The following is a 23,242-nucleotide window of genomic DNA, read 5'->3' on the forward strand; positions in this document are numbered from 1 at the left end:
AAAAAAATTATGGTTTGCCTGTAAAGTCGGTTTTACGGGCGAAGATTTTACGTGACAATGTCTTTTTCTCGGTAGAATATTTATTGATATGAATATTATTAAATTGCAAAATAGGAACAAGGAATTGAATGAAAATAAGAATTGCACAAATTTTAACTATAGAAATATATTTTGTTTACTAAAACATTGTACATAATTTGAAATTAATTAAAATTTGTTATTGTAAATGGTAAAGTTGAATAAAACATTTACTAAAATTGGAATTTGAAATTCTTGCTAAACACAGTTAAATTCTAACTCCGCGCGTGGTGATTGGTCGGTTTAGTTCGTTTGTTTGGTCGCACTGTTATGACAGGTTAGAGGTTATAATTTGTTATTTTAAATGTTTGACTAGCAATACGCGCTGTTTCTTCTCAATCGACTGAATTACGATTGATTGCAAAGTGATTTAAACTAATAATTTACTTAACACTATCAACATTTGTCAATAGTATGACATAACCTATAAACTCAGTTTCTCAACTTTTGTGTCAATCTAACAATTAATCAATCAATCGTAGTTTACGATAATGAAATATCAGTGTACAATTATTTACCTTTATTGTTGTAGTTGTTTGTAAATGACGAATCTAAGCACTCCACATTTTCACGAATCTACATAGTTATCTGCTTTATCCCGTGCGGCGGACCCACAGTTATCTGCTTTATCCTGTGCGGATCCCGTGCGGCGGACCCACTGGACGGGCATCGTAACGTTACCGGGCGTTACACTTTTTCATGAGTGACTCCGAGCCGCAACCTAATTTAAGACGTTGTCATGTCAAAATATATAATAATGTTTATGAGAATAACTATATTTAAAAAAAAACGTTAAAAAGTAAATTAATAAACTTCACTAAATGAATCCCTACATATAAAATCCCGTATAGAATATACCTGTATATATATATATATATATATATATATATATATATATATATATATATATATAAATTGGGAAACTCCTCGTTCTAATTTGATTAAAAGTTACATAAAATAAAGGAACAAATTCTAAAAATAGGATTGTGGACACTATCAGCTGCTCAGAAAAGTGTTGAGCAGTCCTACTGAGATAAGAATGAATCATCAAGTAAACAGCTGCTGTATACAAAACAATGTTCACTTGTCTAATCTTTAACATTTGTGTGTTTTATAAACGAACCTTGTGTGTACTTTACACTCACTTTCAGAACTACTTGCACTCAAGAGTTGAAACATAATCAGTTTTATTAGGTTGTTTCTATTTACAAAGAATAATGATATAAAAAAGTTATTTCATGATTAGAATTTTAAAAATTTGTAGATAGATGTATTTACCTTCATCTAAGTGTAACATTTAATAAAAACAAGTAAAGCATGAATCTGATACTTTGGATTCACTGCCATTCAAGGAGTAAAAACACTGTTTTGTCAATATATTTATTTGTTGCATGTATGTAATTTACAGTAAAACATGCCATTTGGTAATTTTAAAAACAAGTGAATAAATCTCAACGACTTAGAATTTTCTACAAATAACACAGCTGTACAGTGGAAAGGGTTGATTTAACTCTAGAAGTGGCAGGCGACGGATATACGGCGCGGTCGGCCGTCGCCTAAGTGGCAGCGCCGGAATTCTGGCCCGATTACGTTGCATTGCATTACGTTATTTTTGAAGGAGTAAATATAATCTGATTGTGATAAAAATCATATATTTGGAAAGATGAAGAATCATAGTTTACAATAACAACGTATTTTATTAGGTTTTGTACTACTGTATTTATAGATATCCTCAATGGATATATATATATATATATATATATAAACAGTTGTGCAGCAGACATCTGGCCCGCCCGCACAACATTTGTTTACTTTCTTGTGTTGTTCCAAGTCCATAGTTTGGAGTTTATTTCAGCTAGTTATTACTTATCAGCTAAATAATAGTATATTACACATATTTTTGTAAATAATTTGTGATAAAATGAGTGAAATCTTTAGAGATAAATCAAGTGACTTGAGAGAACTGCTATTCTGAACTGCTTGAGGATCTGAATTCTACACTTGTATATATTGTAAATATAGGTATGTAACATCAATGAGTTTTATATTTGTTTTTTAGTTGATTTATAACCAAAATGATTCATAAAAATAGTTTTAGGGTATTGAATACATTATATGTCAACATGTATATATCAGCTTTATGTCTTACCCCTGTGCATAAAAAATAAGTGGGTTGGTAAATTTCCGTAAAATAACATAAAAAGTGTAAATATGGATTTTAAAAGTCATATAAACTATATGTTTCTGATATCACCAATAAATTCTAGATAAAATGTATATATTAGAATTGTTTTTTTATACGCTTAAAGTCAAATACAAAACGGAATCCGAGGATAAAACTTTTTTTTACTTTTTAAAATTTTTTTGCTGCATCAAAAATTTATGACAAGAATAATATTTGTTTTTCTGTAGAACATGTTTTTCTGTGTTCTTTTATAAAAAAAAGATGTATAATATGTTAAGTTTGAAGCATTAGTTGAGGTAGTAATATATATTAGAGAAATAGACGAACAGTTGGCCTAAAACACTGTGCCACTACAGAGAATTTACAATGCCACCCCTAGGGTTAAGGCGAATATTGACTTAAAATCCAGTTTGCTTAAGTGCCAGATTTCAAATGTTGCACTAAGTGTAAAGTAAAATAGAATGTCTTTTATCAATGTACATTGCAATAGACAAGGTCAATAAAACTAATATTTTATAAGATCATGCACCATTTAGCAAGTCATTACAGATAGTCATTTTAGAAATTTAACATGGGTTTAATTATTGTTATTACTACACAATAATTTTATTTTCATAAACCAGTAAGAGTTTAAAAATTTACAAAATTTATAGAAATATAACAGTATAACTTAAGAACATGGTAGAATAAATAAATAAAAACACAACAGTATAAATAATTACAAAGCATTAAATTATAAAACAATTAACAACTGCTTAGGTAATGGTATCAACAAGGTTAAAATTTGTAGAAAAAGATTCATCATGGGAATAAAATGCCTTACTTATATAAGCCAGATAGACAACTTGGCTGCAAATGGTTTTAGTTCTAATCTTCTAAACGTTTGTGGTAATTTGGAGCTTAACTCAATATTCACTAACTTAGAGTTGATTAAAAATGTAATAATTCAGATTATATTATTTAGTTATATTTTTAGTTCTGTTCTGTACACCGTGAAACAAATGATGTATTATTTATTAACCCTTTGATGATTTTTGATGTACCTAGTACGTGCACTACTTTCCATGTAACCCTTTCGGATGTTATGGTCACGAAATCGAAATTGAGCTATCAGCATATCCATCAACTCTGGATAACTGAGTGGACTAAGGCGCTAATCTCAGACACAGGAGTTGGGCCTTGGAATCGTGGGTTTTATTCCAGCATGTGACGTTAGGAAGTTTTTCTGTTACACATTTATGAGAGTCACTGATCTGTGGTAAAGTTGGAGGGTGAGAGGGCCCACCTTAAATTAATGGTGGTTGGTTGTGTGGAAGTTGACGGGATCAGTGTATTCTTAAGTGAGTACTCAAGACACAAAACACTTGATTTGTATTTTTTGTCTTTACTGTTTAAGAAAAAACACTTTATTTGTGTTTTTTAAATTTTGTGCAAGGCATTTATGAGTAACCATGACCATAATAAAACCAAACCACGGAAATCCATGTGCTAAAACAACTGTGTCATAGAGTTAATTGAAATATATTATAATATAGACACAGTGATAACTAAATTTGAATAACATTAAAATTTGGATTGGAAGTATAATATTTTATTTAAAAAAATATTTGTTATTCAGTTATAAATTGAGTACTGTACACAGAAATTCAATTCTGTCTGAATCCCTTCAGAATGTGGCTGTTTTCATCTGTCTTAAGTGACATCACTTGTAGAAAAAAAACATCTTAAAACTGATGTCATAGTTGTTTAAAAGAACATTACAAAAAACTAAACATAGTCAATGCAACTAAACATATCCACTGTGAGTTGGCGTATAAGTAATTCTATTATTACATATTATATTAAATATTGTGTGTCGACCATTAACAATTGAATTGTTTAAAAGATCGTGTTTGTAAATAATTTAATAACTGCTCATGGAAGAGTTTTTCCTAAACTTTCCTTAGACTTTACACAATCATTTTTAACAGACATGTATTTTTTGTGGCATTAATAATGTCTTTTATACTCAACTATACAACCTCCATTAAGCATACAAAGCAGAATAATTTGTAACATCTATTTTATCTTCTATGTGAGATATAATTACTGCTCTTTTAGTATGTAAAATCAACTATATGACATTTGCTCCACGTATTGAATTGCATTAAATGCCTCTTGTTAAACATTCAGATTTATGATAAATCAGGTAGACATGAATTAAATTAAACTAATTTATTAAATTAATGTTTATCTTACTGTCTGTTAAAAATTTCAATCAGAGAGATTAATTGAGTTAGTACTCATGCCGTAACAATACATTTAAGTTTTACCACTATGAAGGATTTTATGCTTCCCAATCAATTCTCAATTCCATTTATCAAGAATATATGAAATTGAAAATACATGTTTCATCACTCAGAATAAAAAAATATATGTAAATCATAAAATTTGTTATGAGTGTCTAAAACAAGTGCCAAAGAACACACTGATTACACTCACATGTTGTCGGCAGGCTCTCAGCTCAATGCGATTGCCGATGATGTTAAGAAGCAGCTACTATCAGAGTACGGAGAGAAGCATGCAGCACTGTGTGTACCACATGAGGAGAGCCTGTATTGGCGCACTCACAACATTCCAGACAACTACTATACCCCGTATGTGTCCAGGCAGGTCATCCAGGCTGTCTCACACGTGCTTTTTAAGGAAATGGGCTTCAACGGCAATAGTGAAATGTACTACAGTAACGAGAACTCTTATATCAATAAGGTAATAAGTTGTCTCAGATTATAATTATTGTAGGCTACATGTTACATTTTAGAATTTTTTTGTTGTAGTTGTACTTCTTGTTCACCGCAGAGGTTTCTATTGACCTTAGCACATCATTGATGTGAATCCCTGCAAACTCCATATCTCTATGTCATTGACGTGGTTTCCACTAAATACTACAAGATGCACTATTTGAAAGTCATCTTAGGTATGGAATAGCAGCATGGGGAAGCACAACAAAATTTAACCTTTCAAAAGTCCTCAAAATTCAAAAAAATCAATACGTTTAATAGGCAACCTAGGACCTAGAGAAAGTTGTAGAACTACATTTAAAGAATTGAAAATACTTACGGTAACATCCCTTTAGATAATAGAAACAATATTGTATTGCCACCTTCCTCGAAATGGTGATCTCCATGAGCATAATACAAGACATGGTCAAGACTTCCCACTACCTCTTCACAGAACAACCTTATTTGAGAAAAAACCTACCTACGCTGGGAAGAAACTCTTTAATGCTCTGCCAGAAGAAATCAAGAATAATCAAGATAATCTCAAGAAAATGAAGACAGCTGGAGGCAACTCAATCAAGACCACTAATACTCTTTATAATAAGACTTAACAACTATGTACATCTTATTTTCATTGGCGCTACTTGTAATCTTAAAGTTTAGCAATAAAAAATCTCTGATTTCCCACGAATTATATTATTTGGAGTTAGTTAAGTGCAATAACATACTTTATTAACGGTAACTGTTGCAATAAAATTGAAATCCAATGTCTTTAGTATCATCCTTCATGGTTATGAGTGATAAGAAGGCTTTATCCTTCTTCTGGAGACAAATAGAACTGTGTATCATAAACAAAAGGTGACCAGCGCCTTCTGACTATGTCATCACTTGCACATTCTCCCCACCACTCCAGTTGGGCAGTTGAGTCATTCTATCAAATAAAAGTGAAAAAATTAGAACTGAACCATCTCCACTGTAAGCCTATAGTTATTTTTTGTATGAGAACAATCCATGCTACGTATGCATGAGAAATAATAAATTTTTATTGTAGGGATAACTCACATTTATGGGTTAACCTGGTCTAAGATTGTAGGACTATACTAATTCTGTAGGATTTAAAGTTAGGATTAGCTAGCTGTTGCAATAAAATGAATTGTTATTTTTAATACTTTTCTGTCTTATTCCATTTACCTTTGTTATGAGTATGGATTTATCAGACTGAGAAAAGTATTTTAGATTGTTTTGATAGAGAGGTTACTGAGTTATTAGAGGTTGACAGGTACTGGAAAACCGCAGAGGCATTCCCATCACATTGTCCATCGTGTTTGAGAGCATCAACAGACGCCTGGGTGTGAAATGTGAACCCGTCAGCTTCCCCGGACACTTCCTGCTGCGCTGGAGGGATACTTACAAGTATGTTGCATGTTCAGTGGTCTTTGATTTTACTGTCCAGGAGCTGAGAGCCAGTTTGCATTGTATAAGCATTCTTCCTACTTTATATTTACATAAATTCCAGGAACCTCTTTTCTCCAGTTTCACATTCACATAATACCCACTATTCCAATAGTACTGGAATTCGATCTTTTAGAGTGAATAAATCAATCTCAACTACTTAATTGATACTACATCTCCCAAATTTTATATCGAAATATTTCTTCAAATTTAAACAACACTAATATTTTTTCTGCACCTTCAGTTTTTATTAAAAAAAAAATGCATAAATAACATAATTTTTAATTTAATTGTATCGGAAGCTGAGTCACTGATAGCGACCAACTATGGACAGTTTTGACCGCTACCTCTCCGCTACATCCCCCCCCCCTCCTACGGACACACTCCGTCACATTGAATCAAGACGTACATCGGCATTGGCTGCATATAGTAGGGGTTGTGGCTTTCAATTAAACCGTACAAAAATAGTTCAAACTCATTGTTGCAATTATTGATTTTACTTGAGCAACTCGGGTCTACGCACAGGTTTAATCTTTTCCTGTATATATTGTAAATTGATGGAAGTAAACTAATTCATTCATTCTTCTGAGCTTCAGTGTTGGCTTTCTTGTAGATAATTTTATGCTGAAAATCTATGTAGTTGTTTTATAATTTGCTGAATACTAAGTTATATATTTGTATATGGTCTAAAAATGCAAAATAAACATTACATTGTTATTGAAAATTAATTGTGCTAGGTATTAAAAGTGCTGCAAAATGTATAAATTTAGAAATATTTGTTAAATTAGAATTTGTAATTACCTCCTAAATTTCAGATGTTTGGCCTATTTCAGTGCTTTTAAAATACATTTTCATTTAAATTTTGAATTAAATTTTAAACCAATAAAAAGACAAATCTGTGTATTACGGATCTTGCTAAAACCATATCTAAACCATGATACTGTGTATGTGTAGGGGACGGGGAGGGAAAAAACTATCCAAATTGAGGAATGTTAGGCTCAAACGTTTCTTGCATGATTTTCAAGTTTTTGTCTTGATTGGGGGTAATTTGTTGTGATAGATTTCCTTACACGTGGCAGTACTTAGCAAACGTTGTTAATTGTTGAATTTCGTTGCATTGTTTGTTTTTAGACCACATGCAGATTTGTGTCATTTTCTTGTCATGTTTTAAATACAAAAAGAGAGTTTTATTATATTATAACCTAAATTGTTGCCAAGATACCTAACGTGATCTCGTTCAGACAGCAATGCTTCAGGTAAAAGTTTAGACACAAAATGTGTGATATACAAATTTGATTATTTAAAATAATTCCAATTGAAAATTAAACATCATTTTCAAGCAATGTACACACCGATGTGGATCAACATTTGCTAAAAACGTTAGGTCTTTTTGTGTTAACTTTGAGTTTGCTTATATTTATTAAATAAGATTTAATTTCTAAACCTTTGGTATTGGATTTGGTAAATTTTGGATAACCAAACCTAATTATCATATATTTAATAATTTATCTAAACATTCATGTTTTTCCTGCACATTTTAAGTGTAACAATTTTAAAAATTTTGATCTTTTGAGTGGCATGTCCTCTTGCTCCCTGCTTCTCTATTGTATATTTCTTTCTTTCTTTCTATTTATTTCTCTATACTGTATATTTCTTTGTTTTTAAAAACCACAACAACCACATTATTTTATTTCTCTGTGTATATTCTTTAGAAAAATAGCTTTTTTAACCCACAAACACATTCCAAATTCCACAAACATGGTTGCTGGTTACATTCCACCCAGGTGGGCCTGAATGCGAGTCACGTGATGGTTACTTGGTCTGCATTTGACATTAATACGTCGTTAGCTACCGAGGGTCAACTATAGTTTAAACCTAACTGTTTCTCACTGACTGGTCCCATTAGACACATCTTCCACCAGAGACCAAACATTGTGAGATAGGCTTCCACATAGATTAACTTTAAAAAATTGTGTCATCAATTAGGGTCTACAGTTAAATATATATAAATCAGTAAATAAAAACATAATTTTAATTTATAAGTTATACTTTAAATTTACATCAACTATAGGTGACGTCAATCTATACCATATATTGCAATGTATATAAACATGTTCCTTTTTACTTAGACTGATGTCAATTATAAGTGACGTAGCAAACATATTTTCTATAATGGTATTTTTATCATCATCAATATATTTCAAACACATCAACATATTACAAATTTCAACCATTACAAAACAGAACACACTATTTGGACGCTCTGTTGAATCCCGTTTGCTGGGAATTTAGGTACAAGATGAGGATGCCAAAATACCAGTAAAAATATCCCACTCAGGGACCTCTTGGCCAGCTTAATAATTTTCAAACATTCCTGTTAATGGACAAACAAAATCTTAAGTCGACAACATAGACCAAATTTAATGGTTGTAACAGACAATAAAACAACATTGTATTTGCATAAAAAATAGTTAACTTTGGTCCAGTGTATTCAACCCGAGCGTTGTCTATAGTTAATATCGGTTAATAGAGAGAGTTGGCTTGACACGCCAACTGTACTTGACTTGTACTGTTGGGCTGTGGTGACAGTTTATTTATTACATTGGTAGCGAATCTGTTAAACTTTTCACTTAGTTTTCCGTATTTCCATTATTCTATTCTGTTCCTTACTAAGTTTTTAAATACTTATTGTGTAGAGAGCTTTGTAATTCTGTAAATATACATCTGGAAGTAGCCAAATGTTAGTATAATATTAGTTTCGGAATTCCACTGTTCTCACCGAGAGCTGTAAAATCAACGTTTTCAAGATGAATATGAACATGGAAATGATATGACTGTCTAGGGACAGTTTGCCAACTCAGCACTTCTACATAGACGTCTACAATGGGGGAGTGTTTGTGGGGAAGGAAAGCTGTCCTCAGTTCGGCACCCCAGAACTCCGTTGTCCGATGAGTGACATCTTCCGCTTCGCTCCTGCCACACCACTGCAGGCTAGTAACTAAACATAGTTTATTAGTAGTAATCTCTAAAATATTTCATAAAATTAATAGAAACAAAAACCTTTAACAATTATTTTTATTGTATATTATTTATTTTTCGGATTCATTGAATCCATCATCAGGATTAGTAGATTAACCCTTTGACTGATACGCAACGATATATCGTTGTGAGTGAATTTACTGAAAAGTGATACACAACGATATATCGTTGTTGATGTTTCGGGCGAAAATTGATATGCAACGATATATCGTTGTTGCATCATAAATTTATTATAGTAAGTTTATAACTTATTATTAATAACTATAACTAACTTAATAACTTATTATTATAAATATTATAATAAATAATAAATATTATAAATATTATAATAATAAGTTAAATACAACACAAGGCCAACTGAAGAGGGCTGAAAGTTCATGAAAGAAGTGATAGGAGATCTTTCTTCGGAATGGCTTGCAAGTAAGCAAATCCCGCAAAATCTCCGGGGTGGTGGTGATGGTCCATCAGTTGGTTTCGGACTCAGGAAATTACCTGAGAAGAAGGAAAAACTGTGCCGAACCTGTTCAGGTGACAATCATCCTGAAGGAAAGAAGCGGAGGTCTCGGACAGTGTGTGTAAGGTGTGTGTGGTCTTGGTGTACATGCTGAATGCCTCGGCAAGCATGTTTGCCACTGAAATTATAAAAACTAAAAAACTGTAAATATTGTAAATAATAACTTTTTTATTAGTGTTGTGTTTTGACAATAAAGTGTATTTTTAAGACAGGATTCACAAACAAATTTGATTAATATAGAACATTCAATGTGTTTGACTCCAGATTTCCAAACAGATTGCCTCAAATTCACATAAGTAAATTTTTATTATTTTACCAATAAGTCATGCATTTTTTAACTTATATGCTTCAAATTTTCTGGATTTGTTGACAATAATACGTACTTTTAGAATAAATTACTGTCAATAAGAAATTTCAAAAAATTATTTTAGTTTACTACTGACAAAGTAAGAAAAAAAATTTTTATAAATAAAACCAAAACAAAATAAAAAAAAATATTTTTAAGTATTTTTTTTTTGCTTTTTTATATTTTTTCCTAATAGGCCATTTAAATGTCTAAAGAACAAAACTACTTTCAAGTTTCTATTATATTACACAATAAAGCTACAAATTATCTAATAAAACACTACAAAAAAGCTAATTTTAGCCTATCAATTAAGGGGATAACCCTGTTAAAAATCATATCAATTTTGGAAAAAAAACTAAAAAATTGTTGATCAGTCAAAGGGTTAAGGTAAATACAAAAAAGTAATAAAATAAAATTAACATGTGTTACAACTACCCTCGGAGCTAAATTTTAAATTCAATTTATGTTTGATTAATTGCACTGTTTAAAAGTATCAAATAATAAATCTGTCATCAAATTAATATTATTTATTTTTTGTATTATTTGTTTGATGTAATTAATTTTTTATATTTGTTATTCAGTATTAAGTTCAGCTCAGCCTTTTGCTCATCTGTCAAATTGTGAATTTTCATTGAGAAACAACTTTTCTGACATTGTATAAAAATGATGCACGATTATTCAAACTGCTGCGGATCCAATCCCTGGGGAAGCTTTAGTCATTGAATGAATGCTGTGCCTGTTCTCTTGGAGCATAGTGCCCAACTATCAACGTTTTCATGAGTTCAGATACTGACTGGCACACAACCAGATAAGAATGATAAGATTATTGCAGTGTCACTGTCTGCTGGTATCTCAAAACTTTCAAAGTGATACCCATATACAGATTTTATCTGATGACGTACTCAAGATACATCCATGTTGTTAACTAACACGATGTTCCTGTGAAACAGTTCTAGTGCTTGTTGAATGACATCTCTTTGCCATTCCGGACATTCCAGATTTCTTGGATGTAATGGTGTAGAAAGGAACTACTCTTAGTGCCAAAAACAGAATGGAAGTCAATTAATGAGCTGTGTTTGCTCTTTGTACAGTAAAAGTTTATAATAAACCATTCTGATTCTCAGTTACACTGTTCATAATATGATATTCAGAATTTTATCACGACAAGAACAATTGTATGTAACCTTACAACACTTTTACGCCCTTACTATTTGTTGTAGAATCACGGGAGATGTCCATTTAAAAAGTATTACTAATACACATTGAAACACTTCATATTTTTTAAGTTTTATTAATTATTGAAAAAAAATCTTTCTTATTTCTGTATTTCATTGTTTAAATACCTGAACAGTATATACTTAAAAATAACTACTAAGCTTTTGGATGCATACTGATTCTATGTTTAAAATAAGACGCATATCATAGCCAAAAATAAGGGCATAAAATGTATTTGTGGTTTAATATAGCTCTTATAGAGAAATATTTCAGGTCATTTCACTACAGTTGGCTTCTTAATTGTGCTAACACAAGGTTACATCAAAACTGTACTGTACTTTGTTGTCATAAAGCAATATGATGTCATTATAACACTTTTGAAGAATGTAATGCAATTAATAATATTAAACACTAGGGAAAGTAAAAAGAATGGAACTTGAAATTTTTTGAATCCCAAATTTATCCGTTACAAGTATTAGACGTTCCAAATATTTGTTGTAGTAAATGAATTTGTGTTCCGATTCTACAAATTTTTGAATCAACTTGATTTAATAATGGTGATTTTGTTCCTTTTAGTCACTGTGAAAGTAATGTAACAGGAAACTGAAGCATGTATGAAGTCCTTTCCCTCAGGAAAAAAATGTATGAAGTGGCTAACCAGTGTTCTGTTCTGGCAGGTTGTGGAGAGGATGGCTAACAACCTAGAGATAGCCGGGAGACAGCGAACGGACATGAACGGGCGGTCTGTGCGGCTGCGCAGTGCACTGGAACTGATACTTATGGTGAACCCATCCAACATGTACTGTTTGCTACAGCTAGCGAGGTTATACATGCAGTTCAACATGGATGTCAGCCGGCTACAGGCTGCCTTCTCTACTATCACTCATGTAAGTTCTCCTGTCAACTGAATGTACATGCATTTGTTTGTGCCATGTTTGTTTTATTTGCTATGAAAGATACTTATATTTCTAAGAATCCCAAAGTGACTGATCTTTAACGATTAGTCCTCAAAATTAGTAGTAATTTCTTGAGGACATGCCAGGGGCTTCTTAAATTCATGTTGTTCTTTCATCTGTGGAATGACTCTTCATAGAAAGGTCGTAGAGACTAGAAACTTGGTTCCAAGGGCTCTGGGTCCAAGGAAGAACTCTTGATTTTGGGGTGGAAAAGTTTAAAAAAATCCATCTGTGTGATACTTTTTCATTATGTTCTATTAGATCCTTCGATACTTTGTTTTATCGGTTTATTGTTTCTGACTTGTTTCATCTACTAAATCAGCTGATTTGTAAAGTTGACGGTTTATGTGCTCATTAAGCATTAAGTTGAATATTTTTTAGTAGATGCTTGTGGTTTGCGTTTCTTTCTGTATTAACATTTTGCTGCAACGGGAACTAGTCAACACTTTGTGTTATGTTTTTGGCACTGGTTTATAACCAAGATGTCAGCATTTAACGTTATATTTTGATGGAGTGCTGTGAAAGAATTTATGAATCTTACTGGTTCTTTCGGGCTTGCCAAAACATTGTCTATTTAAAGAATATCTTATCTTTAGTAGATAACGATCTATTTTAGTTCCAGTCTATTACACTGTGAAAAAATTGTATTAACCCACTCAACCCCAGGCTAAGTTAGGGGATATCCTAGGTTACAATCTTTTTCAAAGTAACTATTTCACAATCCTAGTAACTATAATTGCTAAGTATAGTAAACAAGGAAAGCAAAGTTGTTTAGATAGTACCTATTTTTGTTAAAATGTTTATTGTTTTATCTCATCTGTTTTTGATTATTAGTTAGTTTAGTCCAATGACTGTTGTCCATTCCATGAGACAGCAGCTGTTGTTGGCTGTTTACAACTGTGTCGAGATAGGCAACTCACATGGACATTACAAAAGCGGTTAATACTCATATCTCATTAAACTCACAACATTATTAAACACATAACACAAACAAACACAAAACTATGGTTCACACAATAAACCCAAAGTAGTTAGCAGTTAGCACTCCTTGGTAGTTAGTAGCTCCTAAGATCTGGGGAAGCTTATTAAACACTCAACAAAATACAAATATTGGGAAGTGTACACATTAAAACAAGGGTCACATTGGTGGTGTTGTCTCATCAATGAGAATATATTTTATTATTGTACTCGATGATGAAAACACATCCATCCAGGCCATCTAGGATCTCTTCTGATTGTTTCGCCATTTTGGACCTGATTCCAGTGGTCTTCTGTTCCATAATTTATAATTCACAGTCCGTGTTTCCTGCCTCTTGCTTGCTCTTCTGCGCTGTCCACTTTCCAATGATCCTTTGCTCAAAATGTTATTTTGTCACCAACACTATAGAGATTATAGTTGTTATAATGCCACTATTATAATATACTGTAAGTAATTAGTTCTCCCACCCAGCCACACAAAGTGTAGATTTATTTGATAGCGTACTGCGTGGTATGTATATTATTGTAATTTAATTCTTTTTTTTTATTTTTTTTTTAAGGAGAGGCCGATCTCCATAAAGCCTCTTTTAATTCATTTAAAGCTTTTGGAAATTATGGAAAACATTGGACTTGGAAAAACCTAAATTTGTAAGGAAATGCAATTGAATAAATAAATATAAAAAGTATTAGAATGATAGGTAGGTACTAACACTGTCTTGTGGCTCAAGCTGACTAAATCTTGATGATAATATTGTAGCTTATGCATTGGTGTTCATATAATATTATAGTTACTGAATATATTTATTTTCATAAATTTGTTAGTAAAAAGTACTATAACACCATCAACACTAATAGTACATAATACCTCGTACTGATGTAATAAAATTGAAACTCTGCTAAATCTACTTCTGAATTATAAAACTTAAAAGCAACAAAATTGTATAAACCAGTACAATTCTTAAAAAAAAAACTATTTCTAATAAATAATAAACTAAAAAAAATTATAATACTGATTACAGTGTATAACAATGAGGTTTGGGTGTGGTATTCTATAAGGGAATTCGTAAACCTTTTCAAGAAGACAAAAATCATACTTGCCATTTGCTAAGTTTACAAGGGAAAATTGTGAAATGGAAACAAATCTTGTGTTTCCCAACATGAAGGTCAGCCCTGAGATAAACCTAATGGTATGGAGATAAAGAGTACAGAATTAGTGTTTTATTGCAGCAAAGGGGAAACACAGTTAACAACTCTTACTGATAAATTCAAGGAATTATATTTAAAATAACTGTTGTGGTCTTATTTCGTACAGTAATTGGTCTTTGAGTACAATTGGTGATTTATTAACACCGGTGAATTCTCTCTCTCTCTCTCTCTCTCTCTCTCTCTCTCTCTCTCTCATATATATATATATATATATATATATATATATATATATATATATATAACACCGGTGAATTCTCTCTCTCTCTCTCTCTCTCTCTCTCTATATATATATATCTAATGCCTTTGTCTAGTATAAATAATGTACATCCAGTATCACATGTTCATTTCCAATTATTTCAAAATTGTTTTCCAATGACACTTTTTCAGATCTGAATAATGTCTTAGTTTAAATATTGAATATGCATTACTACAACAAAGAAAATCAGTACTGATTGTAGTTATAATATATATAATAATAGATTTAGGCAAACTACATAAATGTAACTACCAATTAGGATTGAGTGGAAAATGGCAATTGGATTTCTCCAAAATTATAGAAAGACTTCTGTAGCAGCCAGGTCGTCTGTCAGTTGATTGTATAGTTTTCTTCTCATGCAGGTAGGTTTCTATTCAAACAGGGTCAGTTGATGTGTAGGTAAGGCATAGTAATAGGTTTTTCTAGTGTAATAGCTGTGATTGTTACCTAGGTTGGTAGGTTTCTGAGCTACTGTGAAGCAGGTGGCCTTGCAGATGTAAAACCAGACAATTGCCATTCCTGAATAAATAGTTCCGCAGCAAGCCAGCCTATTATAGATATTCTTTACTAAATACTTCCCCATATCAGTGAGTCGAATAATTCTCAGACTAATATAAAACATACATCAATGCATGAATCCCACTAAACTGTTAAGGAAATATTTACTCTACCTTAGATCATTAATGAATTTATGATTCCCTTTTATGAATTCAACAACTCAATGATTTACTTAATATAAAATACCTGTACCCACTCTTTTATGAAATTACAGTTTAATTTGCTACTATAATTGAAACACAAATAATATTACATCAAACAGTCAGCCAGCCAGCACTGTGTTTGCTATCCAATGAATTTGTTACTGCCATTTCTAGTAGAAGAAATTATTTCTCAATTTTAGCTCAATAATATTGACGTTAAAACGCAGCATTTAATTGATTATTTTTAGTATTCATACTACCCACTGCTACCCCTTAATTTAAATTTTGTTTACAAACTACTAAAGGAAATTTTCTATTTTAAATAACACATAATTTTTATTACCCTAAATTACATAGATAATTCACATTGAGACAATATTAATTAATAAAAATATATTGTGTTCAAAGGTTTTAATACAGGCAAAACAATAATCAAATTAAACGTCATATGACAACCATTGTATACAGTTTTTACACATTCATGAAAGGTTTAATATGCTTTATACATTTTGGTTGGTTTAGTGAAGAAAAATCAAACTAAATAAGCTAATATGTGTTGAAAAATTGTATTTGTTGCTAGATTTTAGTTTTTTTTTTTTTTTTTAATATGGAAAAGAAGTACAGGAAATGATTGAACAAGAAATAACTCTGTTATTATTATCACAGACGAATAATAGATACAGACTGGTAATCGTATATTGAAATTTAAGGCCGGTGAGAACAGTGCTATTATAGTCCACTCTAGTAGATATACTAAACAAGTTGTAGCGTGAAGATGAAGTGTGAGGTACAGTGTAGCATAATGTAGGGTGGTCTGTCAATACTACGAGAACTTTGCTGAAACCGAGTTGGTATACTACTCCCGTATGGATCAGCAGTTTACTTGCATTATTGGTGTCTGTCATTATCGTTAAGTGCAAGTCACAGTTTGGTTGTTTAATTTTATATTTTGTAAATGTGACAAATGATATTTTTGACATAACGTTTATATTGGTTTATAATGATGTTAGGATCATAAAGACTAACTAAAGTAAAAAATGAATAAAGGAAAAAACTAAATACCAATTTAACTTTTAATAATTTATGATGTTTTCAGTATGAGGTAAGAGACATGGGGCATGCTGCGTATGTTATTAATACTCTGAGAGGTTATGATGACACATACCGTAACCAAAACAGGCATGAGGTAAGTGCAACATCGTTATGAGCAAAACCTAATGTAACCAGAGAGAACTAAAGCTTGGAGTGGTTTTAGTTCATTCCAATATCATTATTATTAAAATTTCATTTAATTATAAATTTACATTACAGGAAGTAACTTACATTTTAGAATTGAAAAACACCAATGTGATAATAAAAGTTTATTATTTAAATTTTGCTACCCAAAACACAAAATGGGCATATCTGCCATAATATAAAAATAATGTTTTCTATGCATGATTTGAAACCATCTGAAAAAGGATAAACTTATGATGTAATGACTTTTTACAAATAGAAATAAAAATTATTACAACCACTCATGGAAAGTTTTTAAAACTTTCTATTTATAAGTAAATTAAGTTAATTGGCAAATAATCCGTATCAATAAATAATATCTTTATTTACACATTTATCAAGAATGGTTACAAACTCCATGTTTATATACAGTAAAGTTTATGTAATATAAGGTTAAGTAAAGTAATAACGAGTTTAAGACCATAGAAATGCAAAGAGGAAAATCTGTTTGAATTAAAGTTAACAAACATATTTTTAGGCAATTATTGTAAGGTAAAACAACGAAACAAAATTAAAAGTCTGGGCAGTGAAAAACTGTGGTAAAAGTTTTAGAAAACTCATTAATGCTATATATTGTGTATCAGCAAAGTGGTCAGTCTTATGAGACTTTTAGAGTCTCGCACATCTTGAAACTCTCTGGCAGCATGTTGAAGAGTGTCACCCCACTGAAGGATGGTTTCTTGGTGTATAAAGTTATTTATTCTAGTGCTGGCAAAAAGAGATCATTTGTGTATCGTGTGTTTACAACCTATGAACTTCATCAACCTGTAGCAAGTTTCCTTTTGGGGCAAACGTGATAATGATATAGATGTACACTACTTTCAGTATCTCAAAGAACTTAAAAGTCTCTTGAGAGAATTCCTGATTGCTGACTTGACATTATTCGCATAGACCACTTCTGCACCACCAATGAAGATTTCCAGCAGATGAGCATCCCCATAGAGTTATTTTGTATTGAAAAATGTGCCTCAAATAGAGCATAATATGCTGTTTTCAATACTCCAGGGGTATACATACCTTTGATCCTCTTTAATGCTAAGATTGCAGTACGGAGTCTTGAACTTGTGATCGTTCCAGGAATGGCTTTTGTCCAAAAATAGGCCTAGGTATGGTATGATACAAAGGACCATAATGGCGGTATGATACTCTCTGTTCAATTCAGAGTTTATTTCAAAACTTACTTTCATGTAAATTATGCTAAGTTTAGACAGTCGATATACTAGCTAGTTTTAACTGTATCAGCACAGATAATAAAGTGAGGAATTAACACTGTGTGTGAGAAATCAACATAGCCATGTGTCCATACGGTTTCACTATGCTGTTACGGTGTGTTTGTCCCTAACAAAGTTGGAGAAGTTTGTGTATCACAGATCAATGTCATTAAGTCATAGCAGGCAATTTTGTTTGAGTTCCTTATTTACAGTGTATACAAATGGATGCATTTGTTGTAAACAGCCTTTGGAGGTAAAGCGAAGAGAGGGGAGCAAAGAGGCAGTGAAATTTGCTGTGGGAATGGTGATGCACCACCGCCAGTACGACTACACCTGTGTGATAATCGGCTGGGACCCGTATTGCCAAGCCAGTGAAGAGTGGATGACCCAGATGAGTGTACAAAGCCTCAGCCGAAGGAATTGCCAACCCTTCTACCATGTCCTAGTCAATGATGGGACCAACCGATACGTGGCAGAAGGTATGACTTCATCTTTGTTGTCTAACATATTGACTGCAGTACTATTATGAGGGCGGTTATTTTTCAACCTCTGATCTCAAACCGTGACAGCCAAACACGTGGCAGGTCAGCGGTTTGAGCAGTAGTCGATCACGCATGTTTCCCGCTACAACAATTGTTACTGCAGAGAATCATCTGCCATCGGAGAATGTGCCGTGCTTACGGAGAAAACATGATGAATTATGGTGTTGTACATGAGTGGTATAGAAAGCCAAAAATGTTGACTGACACCCTCAAAAATCTTCGAATGGCTTCAGTTTTGACGCGATTCATGTACAACACCATCACTCATCATGTTTTCTCCATAAACACGGCACATACTCCAATGGATTTCTGCTGCACTATTCCCTTCTTCTTGCAGGAAACAAATAACACTTCTTAATTCATATTTGGTGGAAGACTCAATAAAGGTGGCCATTTTTATGCGACTGCAACTCAGCGCAAACTAGCTATTTGAACTTGCAGTGACAGATGTTGTAGTGGGGTGTGATAGCGTGAGATTGGAGCTTGAATAAAAAAAAACCTCGTACTAACCCTACTGTCATAAATTCGCTACATGACAGGTGACGAAGAGAAGGTGTTAAAAACCAAGAAACTGTAAATAAGCCAGGGGTTATTATATGCTTTGAGGAAAAGTAAAACATTAACGTAAAACTGAAAAAAACTTTAAGAACATTAAATAGTGTTCCATTTAAACGGATTGTTGCTCTATATACAGGGTGTCGCAGAACTCTACCAATCTTTCCATATATTATTTCTGGACCAAAGACAAATAAAAATATATTTAAACTTTTGGAAACTCAATAATTACCTGTCCGCCATTTTGTAATTTTCACTTATCTATTTTTTATATTAGAACAGCTTGTTGTAATGAGTTGAAATTTGGTACCTGCTTTATAACCTAAAGGCCTAATTACAGTTAAAATAATTATTTTCTTGCTTTATTTTCAAAATGACGGCATCTTAAAATATTTAAGCATTAATATCTTAAAATCGACATTTAAAATAAAAAACATTGTTATTACATTTTAGTTAGATAATTTAGTTACAAATCCAGCTATATCAAGTTTAAGAAAATCAGTTGGAAACAGTATTAACTGTCATTATGTGACAGCACTGCTTGTGAGCCACGACAATCAGCTGTTGTAAGTTTAGCTGCTCTAATCAGCTGATTATATTATATTGTTGAATTGTGGTCATAATATCCTTAGCTAGTATAGGTTTTAGGCCCGTATTAGACTTGGTCACTTGGCGACGTCACCGGTTGCGTCACCGGTTACCTGACTAGTCGGTGGGCATTAGTTCTTACGGCGGCTCCTGGGCATGAGGTTAAACTGCCTAAGAGGACATCTTCTCTAATCCTCAGGTAATAGAGAGGCTAACACACAGTCTCTCCTATTGCAAGACCTTGGTGCATGGTGAAGAGCCATAACTGCCAAGAGCAGAACACCATGGATCTAGACTGGGAAGTCAATAAATATCCCTGGTGGGTGAAAGTGCGTGGGCCCACTCAGTACAGGGCTGGAGCCGAAGAGGAGTTCTCTAGAAGGGTCCAGTACCGGATGGCGGTCGGCGAGTCAACGTCTGCAAGGCAACGATTTCGGGGCGGGCGTTCCCACAAACAGGTTGATGAGTTCATGGTGAAATGTTACAGAATCAAAACACATTACCCCAGGAGGGTAGCCAATCTGGTGAATCCCTCTCTGGTGTCTTGACACCAGGCTGTCTCAAGGATTCTGGGGGAGACAAATTCTGTGATGGGAGGGGTAGTGAGAAGCTGGTGGTAGGCAACCAGGCCCCGCTTCTCAAAGCACTACTGGAAGAAAAAAATTAGATGAAAGACCAATTCAAGGGGGAGGAGAAGGCGTTCGCCAGGAGCGCTAAGCTGCAGCGTTCACCAATTCAGCGGAAGAACTCCTTGCCGGACTTTTTTCCATTGGTGAGCCACACACCCTAAGAGGTCTCGAGAAGAATCTCCTACAGAAGAAGACCTAAAACAGCTCTGGAGAGCCAGAGAAGCCTGGGGGGCGGGTTATAAAATGGACACAGGAACTGCAGGAACTTACTAGAACAGATGAGAGAATGGAAATAAGAGATGCAGTTAAAGCTCTTGGAAAAGTGGTCAGCTCCCTGGACATGGAATTACTGTTATCACCGCAGCGAAAAAAATGTGCCTAGGGAGATGTACAACGAGAAGGAAGTCCAAGTGGGATGCCCACAGGTGGAAGAAAGGGCATCGCAGACCATTTCCATACAGAAAATAGACAAGAGTACTGAGATCCAGAACACAGGAAAGAGGCAGGCTGGTCACACCAAGGGAAAGGAGGTTCGGCGGAAGACTGATGGTAGTAAGCAGGCAGTGAATGATATGCCTGGACGCAAACCCAAATTTAAGCAGTCTGCTCCTAGGAATGCTGGCGTTCCACATGGTACAGAAAATACAGGATCTCAAGATAAGCCAAAACCGTCAGAAGAAAGGCAGGGGTTTCAAAATGATAAAACCCAGGAAGGAACAGACAAAGAAGGCTATCGCACAGTGACCAGGAGAAGGCAGAGACGCCAACAAGACGAAAGAGATAGTTGTGGTGAGGACTGAAACCCACAGGACCTATGCAGACCTTGTCAAACTTGTAAAAGACAAGGTGGACCTGGATGAGACGGGTGCTAAAGTAATGTCACTTCGAAAAGCAAATAACGGAGGACTGGTCATCAGGCTGAAAAAAGAAAACAGGCAAAGCTGAAGCACTGCGAGAAGCCATTGTAAAATAGGGCATCGAGGGAATCTCTGCAGTAGCTCCCAAGAAGAGGGCAGTTCTGCACATCAAAGATCTGGAGGTAGACGCTACTGAGGAGGACATATTGGCTGCACTTGCAAAAGCTTTGCAGGTCGGTGTCCTCGACTCTGGATGCAAAGGTGTCTTCACTAAGACCAGCATATGGGGAAACCCAGAATGCAACAGTAATCCTCCCAAAACCTACAGCAAACAAGCTGGCCCAGGCCGGTAGACTCAAGATAGGCTGGGTACTGTGCAGAGTAAGATTTCGCGAAGAGCGGATACGTTGTTATCGTTGTCTTGAGGAAGGACACATTGCACGTTACTGCAGGGGTACTGACCGGAGCACAGTGTGTGTTTCTTTTGCAAGAAGGAAGGCCACAAGAGGAAGGAATGCCCAGAAGGGAAACGTAATGATTAGCTTTGTCCATCTAAATGGAATGAAGAGCCAAGCTGCAATAGATTTATTGCAAGCCACGGCCAGGAGGAAGAGGTTGGATGTCATCATGCTTAGTGAACCTAATATTGGGACAGCAAATGATCAATCTTGGTCTGTTGATGCTCGCCAAGGGTCCTGTGTAAAAAGCTTAAGTCAGGTTCATATGGTAAAAGGAAGAGGACACGGAAACAATTTTGCATGGATTGAATACGAGCGGTGTATCGTGTGTAGTTGCTACTTCCCTCCTGGCAAACCAATCATGGAGTTTGAAGAAAAGCCTAGAAGAACTTGCGGCTTTTAGAAGGAACTGTAGAAAAGGAATAATCATTGGTGGTGATTTTAATGCCAAGGCTGAAGAATGGGGAGAAACGTGCTCAGGAAGAAGAGGAAGGTTAGTTGTTGACTGGGCTGCAGGAAAACAACTTGGTCCTGCTAAATGAGGGGAAAGTGCCAACATTTAGAAGAGGGAGGTATCGCTCCATACTCGACCTTACTTTCGTTACAGAAGATTTGGCAGAGAAAGTAAGGTGCTGGCATGTCAGTGAGGAGGAAACCCTAAGCGACCATGAGCAGATATTTTTTGAGCTGTGCATGGACCATGAGGAGCAGACTGCACCGTTACTGCCAAAAGGTGGAGAGTACGGTGCCGAGTGACATGGAACCTTTGGAGGAGGCTCTGAGGCGTCACCTTGATGAGATAGATGGCAGATCAGCGCATGAAACTGACTCAAGCATTGGATGAAGTGTGTGGGGAAGTATTGCAACCAAGGAAGCCTGGTGCTAGGAGATCAGTATACTGGTGGACCGCGGAGGTGGCAGCCTTAAGATCATCATGTAAGTCTTTGCGGAGGCGACTTACCAGGGCGAGAGGAAGATCGCGACCAGATGCAGCTGAAGTGGATGTGTGTTGGTGGTGCTGCTCAGACAAGAACGCCAAAGATACAGGAAAGAGATCTTGGAAACCAAGAGACGCAAATGGCAAGACCTATGTGACCTACTTGAGGCAGATCCTGTGGGGAAATGCCTACAAAAATTGTCATGAAGAGATTTGGACGCAACCTACCAGTGCTAGATAGAGAAACAATTGAACAGTGCGTAGATTTACTTTTCCCTGAGCACCCACCTGTAGTGCATGAGGAAAATTGTTGCTCTGGAGATTCCACCTTTCACCAAAAATGAGCTTATCGTGGCGGGAAAAAAGATCAAGTCTAACAAGAGCCCGGGACCTGATGGCATTCCCCCAGAGGTAGTAAAGGTGGCAGTGAGTGTAGTCCCCAGACAAGGTCCTTAAAGTGTTAAATATGGCCCTGAGAGAGGAGAGCTTCCTTGCAGGCTGGAAG

General features: G+C 34.5%; 1 protein-coding gene across 2 annotated transcripts in view; it reads left to right on the forward strand.

Moving 5' to 3' along the window:
- Nucleotides 1-23,242, forward strand: part of LOC124367495 (F-box only protein 21-like) — a 44,404-nt gene that overhangs the window by 16,302 nt on the left and 4,860 nt on the right. The window contains exons 4-9 of one of the 2 annotated variants that reach the window (XM_046824351.1): nt 4,758-5,011; nt 6,302-6,435; nt 9,317-9,464; nt 12,266-12,475; nt 16,782-16,787; nt 18,416-18,650. In XM_046824351.1, coding sequence (XP_046680307.1) covers nt 4,758-5,011; nt 6,302-6,435; nt 9,317-9,464; nt 12,266-12,475; nt 16,782-16,787; nt 18,416-18,650 — 987 coding nt within the window. Of the gene's footprint in view, nt 1-4,757; nt 5,012-6,301; nt 6,436-9,316; nt 9,465-12,265; nt 12,476-16,781; nt 16,872-18,415; nt 18,651-23,242 lie in introns of both variants that reach the window. The other variant, XM_046824350.1, reaches the window with a different exon arrangement.

Source organism: Homalodisca vitripennis, chromosome 8, assembly GCF_021130785.1.
Source record: "Homalodisca vitripennis isolate AUS2020 chromosome 8, UT_GWSS_2.1, whole genome shotgun sequence".
NCBI lineage: Eukaryota > Metazoa > Arthropoda > Insecta > Hemiptera > Cicadellidae > Homalodisca > Homalodisca vitripennis.